Consider the following 14,632-nt stretch of genomic DNA (forward strand, 5'->3'; position numbering starts at 1 on the left):
TCAATCAACATTGTGGGCCCTGTTTTCCACTCAAGGTTGTGTCCCTATGCAATCCCTATATGTGAGAATATACATTATGTACCCGGTGGGTCCTTGTTGGAGATATGCCCTGAAAAGTCAATCTTTGGAAGAAACCTTTCAGGACAATGTTTGTATGTATAGATGACTCTAATACAGAAAAAGGCAAAGTCACTCATTAGGACTATCTTAATAAACGATATACATCCTAAATAGTGAATCCATGGACAATGGATCGATGGAAGAAGTAATCTAATGATGTTAGGCTGCAGTGACCTTTTTCACATAACCGTAATGTCCAAAAGGTTCCTGGTCATAGGATTGTTAGAGGGATACTGACAATACATAGACTAGTACCTACTATGTCCCCTTCAAATGGAAGGATGGAAAGTCTCATGCCATTCGTGTAGTGACACTAAAACAAGTATGTAGGTGTTCATTACGGGAATGAGTTCACTGAACACAATCAAACGAGAGTACTTGCATGGAGGTCTGCTCACATGTCAAGCAAGTAACTCTACTGGTTGGAATAATGTAAGTAATCCTTTGACCTGAGACATCATAGTTGTCTTGGGGATACGTTGTTGATCATTTGATAATGAGACGTGACCACATCTCATCTTGGATATGTTCTATGCATTGTTGGGGTCAGTGATTTATTCTCAGAGGCATGTGAATGATCAACAAGGGATCTCTAATCCTCATTATGAGAGGATGAATACTCTTAGATATGATTCGGAAATCTTCGGCCGAAGCATCGAGCGTAATGATGGAAAGTGTTCCTATACGACTCAATAGAATCATATAACTTGATATAATCATATTAGGGGTTGGACATTAAGTATCCATACCCTAGTAAAGTGATTGTGAGTATTGTATTAGAGAAGGACCGAATTACATTGTAATTCCAACTGAATAGGTTCTCCGAACAAATTCTACATTAACTTGGGTAGCCATGATATATGATTAGATGTCACTCATGGCTTGTGGGTTCTTCTAGATGATTAAATAAGTAGTCATCAAAGAAGAAGGAGAATTAAAAGTAAGTTTTAATTCATAAGTGATTGGATTAATACTAATCAATTGGATTGGTACCAATCACCTCACTGCCTAGCTAATTAGAACCTAAAATAATTGTACACCGAAACACTCTTGTGGTGAGACAACTAAAGGATGATGGAATTAATTAATTGGATTAATTAAGTGTTATGATTAATTAGAAAGTCTAAAGAAATTAGATCGTTTAGGACTTAAAGAAAAGTTCGGGTTCATTCGGACCCATTGGGTCCTTTTATTCAAGCATAGAATGACTTGAGATGATACAAGGCCAAAGTCCAAATCCACACTAAGGGGCCGGCCATTACTAAAGAAAGAAGAGAGAGAAGGAGTCAATTTGTTGACTCACTTCTTTGACATTTATAAAGAAAGTTTAATGAAAAAGTTTCATTAGGGTTTTGTGCGTTCTTTTCAACAAGACGAGAAAACAAGTCACTCTCTCTACCTACATACAAGGCTGGGCACCAAAAGGGAAAATTAGCTAATCATCTTTTCTCCCTTTTGGTTATTCCAACAACCATCTCACTACACTAGTGGGTGTGGGTCTTTAGAGGTCTTCTACCTTGGAGACTCAAGGAGAATCAAAGGAGTTCCAAATCTATCAAGGTGGAGGAAGCAAGGAAGGAGGCTAGACTCAAGGAGTTCCAAGAACAAAGAACTTGGAGGTGGTCCATCCTTGGTCTAAAGTCTAGATCAAGAGGTATAAAACTCAACCTTCACTTTGTTCTTCAATATTTTGTTTGATGAATCATATATGAACATATGCTTCTTGAAGGGGATTTGCATGACTATAGCTTTGATAATATGTCATAATATGCTTCTATTGCTTATGTATATAAATTTAGAATTGTATATGCATGCTAGTCACTTGAAATCCCACATAAATCTCATTATTTCCCTTCAGTCCTTATACTTTAGGGCCTCACTATTTAATCCATTGGAGATTCATTTTGTCCCTATATTTGTTTTATAGCCATTTTATACGGTGGTTATCCTTATTTAGAGACTACATTGGCGATGCTATTAGAGATCTAAAACTCATGGTGAGTTGTCAATGTTTATGAATCAAATTGCTTGGAAGACAAGTAACTTTTAAGACAAGTTATTTACCTTCAACATGATTCAATACTAATTGGAAAGAATCATGGAACCAAGAGACACACAGTTGACTATTTGAAACCCTATTTGGTAAGATACATTGTACATGCCTTGGTGGAACAACATTAAGATTAATGGTGATTTGGTTTATCCTTCTAATAACTACAATAGGCAATTTCAGAGGAATCCTTATTGCTATGATAAAGATGTCCAATGTCTCACAAGAACATGGTTCCATTATGAGCAAGCAATATTCTTGTTGGAGCACTACAAACTAGAGAGAGTGAAAGACAACCTTGTGATGTGAGAATGTGAGGATAAAGTATGATATTAGTGAGGAACCAAACTATGCAAGAGCTTGTAAGAGGTTGGGTTGCTATTGGCAATTGGTTTTATGGTGAAACCTTAACTTTCTTCATGGTATCATAGCAAGTTATCCCCCGTGTGAAGCTTAATGGCCACAAACGCTCTACGTCACCCGGTTTGTCTTGTCCACATATTATTCTTGAAAATTTGTCACTTGTGAGGGGGGCATGTTGAGAATGAATCCCACATTGATGGGAGGAGGACCTTGCATGGGCTTATAAATAAGTTGGGCTACTTCCCATATTGCCAATTAGTTTTATGGTGGAACCTCAACTTTCTTCATGGTACCAAAGTAGGTTAGCCCATGTGTGAAGCCCAACGACTACACGTGCTCCAAGTCATTCAATTCATGTTGTCCATGTGTTAGGCTTGAAAAGTAAGGGGACATGTGAAAATGTGAGGACAAAGTCCCACATCAGTGACAAACCAAACCATGCAAGAGCTAATAAGAGATTGAGCTACTCTCCATGTTGCCAATTAGTTTTATGATGGAACTTCTAATTTTTTTTTCATGTGATACTCAAAACCATCAGGCCTCCAATCATTGCATGTTAATACCATTCATCCTTCTCATCCTTGTTTCGTGATGCTTGTCAAACTTTGATCCTTCAACCATGTTGTTTAAATCTTTAATACATTCTAACAAGGGAACAATGTTTAAGTGCACTCTCAGGTTCAACTTCTTAATTATCCATCCATTTGTAACTAGGGGTGCAACTCGGACGGCTTGGACGGGTTGGAAGGTCAACCCAATCCTAACCTAACTTTTACAATTCGGGCTCGGGTTCGGGTTGGGTTTCATTCGGGTTCATTTGGGCTCGGGTTTAATTGGGTTAGGGTTTACTCGGATTGAGTTTGGGTTGCCCAACTTTTTCAAGTTTAATATTGTAGCAACTTAGTTTCCAAGAATTCCTAAAAAAATTAAGCCAAATAGCATCAAAGCTAGCTAACTTTAATTTCATAAATCCATCTACTATAAAGCTTTAGGATTTAGAGACTACAAATATTGATTGACTAATCAAAGCCTCTTATTCCCTAAAAGCTTAAGTAATTATAAAGGGTAATTTATTAAAAAAATATTAGAAAACGGGTTGGTTTTTGGACTTGACTCACTTGGGTTTAGTATGAGCATTAATTGATATGGGTTACAATCTGGTTAGATTGGGTTTAGTTAGTCAAGTTGGGTTGGGTTGGGGATGGATGGGCAAATAATCAACCCAACTCAACCCAATCAATGAACGAGTTGAAATTAGGTTAGGTTCGTGCGGGCTATAACTAAAAAAAAATCCACTTATTCGGGTTTAAAGTCGAATTGGACATGGGCGGGTTCGGATTGGCCCAACCCAAGTTGCACCCCTATTTGTAACTAATTAACGAACTCTTATTATACTTGTACACATGTTAGTAATCAGATCATTTATTTGGTATAACATTATTTAAGATTTTCTCTGCAAATAATTAATCAAATTGATCATCTATATTTATCATAAATGGAAGGTACTTTATCAAAATGATTTTAATTACCAAAATCGTCAACTTTTTCACCCATAAATATTGGGCCAAGCTCAAGTTTGTTCTTGGTCTAGTGCCATTCTAGAATTACTATGGATCGTCCAGCTGCCATAAGCCACCCAATCAGGTTGGCTGAGTCTTATTGTAAGGAGGTTGATTTGGATAAGGGCAAAGAAGTTGAGTTCTGGTGCAACAAAGGGTTTCAAAGTTGAAGACGCTGAGAACTCGGAAATGAATTTGATTCGTTATAGAGATTGGTTCAGAAACCTATCAAAACTAGGATTGGCCGAATCCTACATAGATTAGATTTGGGAGTTTTAGTCCAGATACATCTTTGGTTCGGCCAGAGGTAGGTTCTCTGCTATATATATAGGGGGAGTGCATCATTCAAAGCTTCTCCAATTCAACACACAAACTACCCTGCACAAACCCTCGCTCTACTCAAAACCTCTTAACAACCTTGAGATTTTTATTTTCTTTTTCCCGCCGACACATCTTCAACTTGGATAAACAGCACTGTGAAGAAAACTAGCGACAACTTTAGTTTGAATAAACAACACTGGGGCTGTAGAATCAGCTGATCAAGGAGCATATTTAGTTTGGACAAACATCACTGCTTCTCGACCGAGTGATTACCTATCCAAGTCTTGGTTGACAAGGATTTTCAAGTCCTTGTTGGTAGAGGTCATCTCATTAGCCTTCTCGGTGAAGTGAGGTGTTACCATGTTCTTACATTCGGCACATTGAAGGCCGAATCTAATATTGAACTTCGTAAAACTAACAACCTTGCCTTCAGGCTCTAGAACCCGAAGGTCGAGACGTGTTCCTTCCTCGGCTGCAATAGCAAGATCAAAAAATCAGCAGCGCGCTCAACACAACATCAACATATTTTACTCTCCAGTCGAGCTCAACCGATGAGTTGGCACACCCCGCACATAACCGAATAACGTAGTTAGCTTATTAATTACTTGGCCTGCGTGCCACGTAGGCTTGGTAGTTTTTAGGGTCAACATTTTGGCATGCCTAATGGAACCCAGTGCTAAAACTAAGAAGTTCATGACCATTGAGACATGATCAGTTAAAAAGAAAACAATCATGGGAAAGTCCACGACCAACCTTCCAATCCATGACCTAGGACAAGATGACTCGTCACAAGCACATAATCCTTCTATTGCCGTGACACCTGAGGCCACAAGTGCGGCACGCAGAGAAAAGGAAGTTTGCCTCGGCGGCCAGCCTCATAATGCAGAAACCCCTAACAAAACCAAGGAGTTTTAATTGACAAGATAGTAGAGGATTGCGATGAGGATGGTGGTAAAGGTTCTGATCCACCGACTAGATCATTTCTCCGAAGAAGACTTGAAGAGCAATCTCAGATTTTTAACTGAGAAGTAAAAAACATACTTGAGGTAATACGTAGTAATGGTGATGCACATAATAGATTGCTTGAACTATTGGTTAGTAAAGCTTACGAAGGTGGACTCACAGATCGTTCTTGATAATTGCCACCTAAGAGTAATCCCTTATCAACGATACAGGCCGAAACAAGATCTGCTCAGCTTAAAACGATCGACTTGGAAAAAAGAAGAAGATCAAGCAGTAGATCAGACAAATCCGACTAGAAAGCAAAAACAACATCCGTCGATATGAACGAGGTCCAAAGAATGATCGATTTGGCCTTAAAAAAAGGGCCGAAGTTCCCAAAATTCATCCATCCATACCTAGCTTATGTAGAAAAGTTTGAATATCCTAAAGGCTTTAAAATCCCAGTTTTAGCCTTTTTGTTAGAGAATCGTCCCTGTCATTGTTAGAACATGTAACTTAGTTTACTGCGCAATGCGGAGATGTTAATAGTGACTTCCATAAACTACGACTATTCAACTTCTTGTTGACAGGCTTAGCATTCGTGTGGTACATCAGCCTCCTACCTAACTCCATCCAAAGTTGGGAGGAACTAGGCGAAAAATTCCATGAGCAATTCTATAGGCCAGGAATGGAAATGTCAGTTTCTTCATTGGCTAAGATGGCTCAAGCATCTAATGAGTCACCAATGGATTATCTTACAAGGTTTAAATAGGCCAAAAACTGGTGTCGAGTACCTTCTCTTGAAGTCGAATTTGTTAGGCTCGCTTTGAATGGGTTGACATGGAATACAAAAAGAAATTCCTGGGGGCAAACTTCCATGACGTGTATGAACTAGCTCAACATGTCGAGCAATATGACTATTTACTCCGAGAAGAGAAGGCCTCAAAGTCCCCATCCCAAGGAACATTCTACAAAAACCCCACAGTCAGTTATGCGTCAGCTGAAGCTGAAGAATATGCCAGTATAGACGCAGGTGAGATAGTAATAGACAAACCATATATATGCAAGGTGTTGGCTCATGCCAATCCCAAAGATGCCAAAACTCGCTCACCCCTTGAAGAGTCTACCATCAAAACAGCAAAAGTTTATACTTTCAATATTACTAAGGCCGATGCCATCTTTGATCAACTACTACTTGCCAAAATTATCAAATTTTAGCCTGGGCATAATATCCCCAAGGCCGAAGAATTGAAAGGAAAAACATATTGCAAGTACCATAACTCAAACAAGCACACGATAAACAACTGCGTCGTATTTCGAGATGCCATCCAAAGCTGGATTGACAACAGTAAACTCAAGTTTCCAGAAAAGAAAATGGGCGTTGACACTGACCCATTTCCTACGGCAACAATAAACATGGTAGATGCTCCTCTGCCTGGGGATAAAGGAAAAGGAAAGGCCGAGTTCGTTCCAATGCAACACGTCCCAAAGTAGAACTCTCAACCACGACTCAAGATTGATTTAATTTCAGCTATCGTTGACCTCATGGTAGACTCCAGCATAGAGGAAGCGGATGGGCCGATGATTTTATGTAGTCGGTGCAAGGCAAATGTTATCTTCACTGAGCTAAAGGAGAAACCAACTTAGGCTACAATACAACGACTGCCTCCTACGGCCGCAACAACACCTCAAAATGTGCTCGGTGCAGGCCAACACTAAGGAGTTTTCGATGGGCTCGGCCCTCAAGCATAGATTGACGGGTCACCTTCAGCCAGACAGTGCCTTGATTTCGACACACCATTTTATAACGAGGACTATTATGCGCGCAACTCTAGCAGCTCGAGTTCTTTCGCGAGCCAGAAAATTTTCAAACCGCATGAGCCATGTGACCAACGATGATATAGCTATAATTCTCCTATAGACATGTATACCTCACTTTCTAAATCACAAAAACTTTGGTGCTGGCGAATAGACTACATGGCCCGTCGACAAGTGGTTCGGGCTACCTCAACTGCCAAATGGCAGCCGAAAGAAATAACTGATAATGAAGATGACTGATAACCCCCAACAATAATGGTCGAATTACTTCAGGAAAAGAAGGTGATCAATCACAATTTTGAGACCACAATAGAAGAATCTAAGAAGCGAATCAAACTCCTTCTTTGGCATATGGAGATGAAGGTTTGTTTCGAAAACTTCAGGAAGGAAGTGGAAAGCAAACTTCCTTCGTTGCCTTCACAAGAGCCCTCCCCTCAATTTCTAAGTGAAGCCTTGAAGTACATGCAGGAGTTTCACAAGAAATATTCTGCTAATGACTTGTACGGCCTACCAAAGGCATGTCAAGAGGCTCTTGACCAGGCACTAACTTGTCCTGATGCCGAGAAGATTATTCAAAAGACCGCTGATCTAGGGATGAAGGCCAGGTTCTAGTATATACATGAAGCTCGAGTTCTCAGCTTCGAGGTTGATTTATATACTGATATAGATACCACCAAGCTTCCTTTCTCCCTCAAGGACCTCCAATATTTACGATACCATTTTGAAGTCTTGTCAGCCGTGTCTCTTTTCAGCTTGACGGCCAATGAGAAAGAGCACATGGCACGGCTAGATGCTTACCTAGACATGAGGATGCCCGAATTGCCTATTAAGAGCGTGCCCGTAAGGCATCGCAGGGACAAGATCAATCTCCAATGTTGAGTGAGCTCAAGGATAGCAATCAGAATGAAACAGATTTGGTGGACGCACACAGAAACAATACTTGAAAAGAAAAATGATCAGGTTAAGGACACTCAAAAACAGGATACTTTGCTCGATAGTTCGAAAGACGACGACCATGACCCAATGGGCCATTCGGTTCTCGACAACAAAGAAATTAGCATGGTCCACGTTCTACCAACTAAATTTCAGCTAACCACGTCCCAACCAAATTTCTTGGATGGTGACGTGGTTCTGAAGAAGCAACGCAGGTCGACTTCATCATCATGGAGGAAAACGAGCAAGTAAACAAAGAAGACAAATTCAAAGCAACCTACTGCCGAGCTGTTTCCCTGCTCTTCCTTAGCCAATCTCCATCATTTGAAGCAGTTAGTATGTTATAGCTCACATCGCAGGATATCCAGTCTCCAAAATCTTCATTGATTACGGAGAAACCATCAATATCATGCTCATCTTCATCATGAAAGCACTATGTCGCTTTAACGACGAACTTATTCCATCAGGGGTCACCATGACTAGCTTCATCGGAGACAAATCCCAAACCAAGGGGGTACTTCCTTTAGAAGTAAATATCGCAGGTCGCAATCACATGACTGCATTTTTCATAGTCGACTCAAAAACCAAATATAACGTACTGCTCGGTCGGGATTTGATTCATCAAACATGATGCATCCTTTCATCGTTATATCAAGTTTTCATCTTCTGGGAAGGCAAATCGATTGTGGTTCATCCATCCAAAAATCAGTTGTTCGAGCTAACATGATCCAGGCACATTACTACAATGACCACATCAGCTACATCACCTTGCAAGGTCTTAACGATGAAGGACGGCCGACTCAGATTTCGGTTCAAAAAGCCATCGAGGTTGGCACTGAGATTATTCACCAAGATTCGACGAGACTCAGGTTAGCTGACCTTATTACCGATCCCAATGTGTGACACTAAACACCCCGAATGCCGGGCCGCGATTTCATCTACAATGAAACAACTGTTACCCCACTATACTATTTCCAAACAACCGAATTCGGGCATAAACCTCGTGAAGTTTCTCATTAAAGGAGATAATGGTTCCATCATTTCCCTTAACAAAGTACCAAGTTGCCTCTGCCGAGCTCAAAGACAGTCGGCCTAAGTCAAAGACTTATTAGAAGAAATAAATGTTGGAATGGTCGATGACCCTCGGCCATTATTTATCAATGCTTTGTTACCCCGACCCATGAAAACTGAACTTTGTAAGTTACTATACAAATTTAAAGATTGTTTTGCTTGGAGTTACCATGAGATGCCTGATCTAGATTGAACTCTCGTCGAGCATGAATTACGCATCAAAGCTGGTTGTAAGCCTTTTTGCCAACCCCTCCGCAATTCTCGACCAAAGTACAACTCGGCATAAAAGAAGAACTAGTTCGACTTTTAAAGGCTAGGTTTATTCATACTACTTGATACGTCGAATGGTTGGCGAATATCGTACTAGTGCTAAAGAAAAGCGTTGCTCTACGCATTTGCATCGATTTTCGTAATTTGAATTTGGCAACCCCCAAAGATGAATATCCGATGCTAATTTCAGATTTGTTAATTGACCCCGCGACCAACCATGAAATGTTGTCCTTTATGGACGGTCATGCTGGCTATAACCAGATCTTTACCGTCGAAACCGATGTTCACAAAATTATCTTTCGTTACCCAGAGTCACTCAGGACTTACGAATAGGTAGTCATGCTATTTAGCCTTAAAAATACTGGTGCCACGTACCAACGTGCCATGAATACCATTTTCCATGACTTGATTGGTACAATCATAGAGGTATATATCGACGACGTAGTTGTCATATCGAAACGTCGCCGAACCTATTTAAATGACCTTCGACAAGCTTTCTTTGTATGTGCCAGCATAGCCTTAAAATGAACTCAGCCAAATGCGCATTCGGCTTATCAGCCAACAATTTCTTGGGTTTCCTTGTGCATTATCCTGGCATCAAGGTGGACAAAAACAAGGCACGAGCAATAATCGACGCTCCACCTTCGACGACCAAGAAGCAACTACAGTCCTTACTTGGCAAGATTAATTTCCTTCGCCACTTCATTGCTAATTCTATGGGAAAAATGAAGGTGTTCTCCACGCTTTTGAAAGTCATGGATTCTGACACATTTGAATGGCGCGAAGAGCACCAAGACGCTTTTACGCAAATCAAGGTTTCCCTCCACAACCCCACCCGTACTTGTGCCTCCTCGGTGCAACAAGCCTCTCAAGTTGTATATTTCGATGGTCGAGGAATCCATTGGTTGTCTTCTCGCACAAGACAACAATATCGAGAGTGAGCAGGCTATTTTCTATCTTAGTTGGAATTTGAATTCACCTGAGATTAATTATTCACCCGTCGCCGTCGAGAAAACTCTGCTTGTTTTTGTTTTTCTCCGCGTCAAAACATTGACATTACATGCTCCCTTTGGTTATGCAGGTCATCGCCAGACAAATGTCATTCATTACATGCTCACTTGGCCTATAGTAAAAAGCCGAATTGGGAAATGGAGAATGGCATTCTTTGAGTTCATTTTGCAATATGTGCCCCAAAAAGTAGTCAAAGGGCGAACACTAGCCGATTTTTTGGCTCAACACCCCTCTTCATATGGTTTCGGGGGCAATGAAGTCGAAATTGGCATGGTAGAAACACGTGATAATTATTGGACGATGTACTTTGATGGCTCTAGTACCTTAACCTTGGCTGGTGTTGGCATCGTCATTCAATCCCCAGATCACTGCCGCTGGTATTTCTCTCTTAAGCTAGATTTCAATTGTACGAATAATCAGGCCAAGCATGAAGCTCTTATCATCGGCCTTAATGTCCTTCACAACTTAAGAGCAGCCCACATCCTTGTCCTTTGTGATTTAGAACTTGTGATTAACCAACTCAATGACATTTTTCATTGCATGAGTTGTACTTTAGCGCTCTATCACATGGTTGTCAACTATTTGGCCAAGTTGTTTAAGGGAATCACATTTGAGCACATCTCGCGTGTTCGAAACACTGATGCGGACGAACTATCACAAATAGCCTCTGGAGCACACTCTTAAGGGGCAAACAAGGCCGGGTGATGCGAGAATTACTTGACACTCAAATTAAACCCTCGTTTGACAATTGTAGTAGAATGGATAAGTGAGGGATCGTTCTAGACCGGGGATTAGGAGGGCTTGCTAAAACCTTCTAAATTGACTTAAAAACATAAAAACACAATATAAAACACTATTTAATGCTCGAAGAAAGCAAAACTAAAAATAAGAAAGATTAAGACTAAGACTTCAACGAAATAGGGAGGAATTGGATTTGGACGAATTTAAACTAAAACGTAAAAACAATATAAAATGTTAAACTAGACTCAAAGAATGTGAAATTAAACGTTAAAACACTAAGACAAACCAAAAGAATCAAAATGCTTTAAAAACACAAACTAAATTGATTTCTAACTATATTGCACATTAAAACAAAAGGGGGATTGAGATTTGATGAAAATTGAAATAACGAAACAAGAATGTAATTGATGAAATAAGATGGTTGGTGAATTAGCTAGAGGTTCTTTCTCCACACATGATATTTATGCATATGAATCAATTTCCAGTTATTCCTTCATTGAATTATGAACGACAATGCCCCAAATTAACCGTGACATCACTAGTTAACCCTCAGATTTTCCTTATATTATTGGATTGGATGGCATCATTCGACAACCCAAAACATTCTCAAAAGTTCCCTACATGTCATCATAATAGAGATACAATCGAAGATCATTAAGAATAATGAAAACCATAAGCATTGACAAAGCACTTGCAACTATGACATCATGTTACTCATGCTAAGAATTAAACTTAACGCGATCGTGACAAGTGACCTTCACTACTTTCAAGTATAAGTTAGTAACGATTATGTGAAACCTTCTTAAACTTTAGCCACATATTCATGCATGCTAATTAAGTGTCGACCCTCAATCAACAAACACAAATAAGTTAATCATCAAATAGTTAAGCCAATTGCATTCACGAATCAAGAGTTCATAACCGGAATTCATCAATTCATATTACATAAATAATCATGGTATTGAAATCACCCCTAGCTAAAAAGGGTTTAGTTCCTCATAACTTTGAAATCAAAGAAACACGTAAACATTCCAACAACTCAAACGTGAATTGTATGAACGTTTAGGCCCTCTTATCTTCCATTCCTCATATTACAAAACAAAGAGAATTGAATTTAAACTTTGAAATCAAAGAAACACGTAAACATTCCAACAACTCAAACGTGAATTGTATGAACGTTTAGGCCCTCTTATCTTCCTCTTTATTGTGGCACAAGAACTAAGGGATGTTGTAGGTGTGTTGAATGGATTGGGGGATTATGGAAATGGAAGAAATGGAGGAGAAATGGAAGAAAAACTCACGGCTAGGGAGAAGATGGAAGTGTTTGTGGTGTGTTGTGTATGAAATGAGATGATGAATGAATGAATGAATGCAAGGGTATTTATAGGAGTAGTGGAGGGAACATATAGGGAGAGAATGGATGAGAGAGCATGTGAATGATAGCTAGGAGAATGATTAAAGGGGTGTGAATGGTTGGAAATGCATGTGGGTGAATTGGTGGTGCAATGATGAAAGAATAAGTGCATGTGTGTGTTTTGTGTTGGAATGAATGTGGATGCATGATGAAAAGTTAATAAATAATGCATGTAGGGTTAGGAAATAAAATCATAACTTAAAGGGGGGATGATTAAAGGATGTGGCTAGGTTGGAAAGGTGTGGAAGATGGATGGAATTAGGGGGAATGCATGGCAATGATGGGGAGTTCTTTGGTGATGAATGAAATGATGAAGAGTGAATAAATAATGCATGTAGGGTTAGCTAGGTTGGCTTTGTTTGGGTGCATGTGAGTTAAAGAGGGAGAATGTGGTGAAATGATGAAGTAGGAAGGTGGAAATGCATGTGAGATGTTGGAAAGGAAATGGGAATATGAGTGCATGTGGGTGAATGATTTGTGGTGCAATGATGAAGAGTTGCATAAAGAATGCATGTAGGGTTAGCTAGGTTGGCTTTGTTTGGGTGCATGTGTGTTAATGGTGGTTTTGCATGTGAATTGATGGATTGTTTTTGATGGAATGGATGGTTCTTTGCATGGCTTTTGAAGTGATTGTGGGCTTTGGAATTGGAAGGAAATGCATGGCCTTGGGGTTGGTTTAAGAGAGAATGGGCTAGGCCCTTTGTTTTATGTCCAAAATGAATACAAGGCCTTCAAATTCGTCCAACACTTTGGCTCCAATCATATGCTATCCATTCCAAGCCCAATTTTGCTCCAAAATGCTCCAAAATGCATCTTTTTGCTTCCTTAGCCATATGAACCTAAAAACACACGAAAATGGCTTAAACTACTAAAACAACTATGAATTAACAACATAGATGCACGAAAACAAGCTAAGTAAGTCGCCTAAATATGCTCCTATCACCGGGCAATACAAGTAGTACGACGACCATACCCAACCCTGGTTAATCACCAAGTTCTCGAACACAATCGCGTGATTTATACACGAGTCATGTCCCTACCTTCATTGTTGGAATGAGAGGTTTCTGTAGATGTTTGCAATGTCGAGACATTACCAGACAATTGGAGAAAGTCGATTATGTGATATCTCGATAACCCAGTGACAAACACGACCGGAAAACAAGGGTCCATGCAACAAACGACATGTCATACCAGAATGAGTTGTATCAGAAAGGTGAGGATGGTTTATTTTTACTGTGCCTCGGCATGCAGGAGGCTGCCCAAGCAATTACAAAAGTACACGAAGGAATTTGCGGAGCTCATTAATCTGGATGTAAGATGCGTTGGTTGCTTTACCGACATAGCTATTTCTAGCTGAGTATATTGAAAGATTGTATCGAGTACGCAAGGGGATGTGTACAGTGTCAAATTCATGGGCTTATACAGAAAGCCCCAGCCGAATTAATCCACTTGGTCACCAAACCATGGCCGTTTAGAGGATGGGCCATGTATGTAATCGGTAAAATTACATCATCTTCTGGAGCTGCTAAACACGCATGGATACTTGTGGCAACCGACTACTTCACTAAGTGGGTCAAAGAAAAATCATATGTCGAATTAAAATCCAAGGAAGTTCGCAATTTTGTAGAAGAAATCATTGTCACCAGATTCAGCATACCTGAAACGATCATAACTAACAACAGCATAATCTTTACAGCCGATAGGTTTAAAGAATATATGGTGAAGTTGACAATCGACTTGAACAATCCACACCATATTACCCACAAGCAAATGGACATGTCGAAGCAAGTAATAAAGTTTTGATCAGCATTCTAAAAAAAATGATAAAAGAAAAGCCTAGCACTGTGGCATTTGAAGTTGAACGAAGCCTTATGGGCATATCAGACTTCACTTCGATCAGCAACAGGATGACCCCGTATGCATTAACTTATAGACATGACGCGATGCTATAGGTCATGTTAAGAATAAATTCATTGCGCGTAATTGAGCAAAGTAGTTTGTTCAGTGCCGAATATAATC

The 14,632-nt window shown here is 39.8% G+C and overlaps 1 protein-coding gene across 1 annotated transcript; it reads left to right on the forward strand.

Moving 5' to 3' along the window:
• Positions 1-9,971: 9,971 nt before the first annotated feature.
• LOC125480894 lies at positions 9,972-10,388 on the forward strand. The gene has a single exon (XM_048592135.1). It carries the CDS (start codon positions 9,972-9,974, stop codon positions 10,386-10,388), a length of 417 nt encoding a protein of 138 aa, XP_048448092.1.
• The last annotated feature ends 4,244 nt before the right edge of the window (positions 10,389-14,632 follow it).

The sequence above is a fragment of a genome, unplaced genomic scaffold, assembly GCF_019419815.1.
Source record: "Pyrus x bretschneideri cultivar Hongxiangsu unplaced genomic scaffold, Pyrus_bretschneideri_v1 Contig37, whole genome shotgun sequence".
NCBI lineage: Eukaryota > Viridiplantae > Streptophyta > Magnoliopsida > Rosales > Rosaceae > Pyrus > Pyrus x bretschneideri.

Excerpts from the sequence above, each read along its gene's own strand:
- LOC125480894 (XM_048592135.1), top strand. The coding sequence starts at position 9,972 with ATGAACTCAGCCAAATGCGCATTCGGCTTATCAGCCAACAATTTCTTG.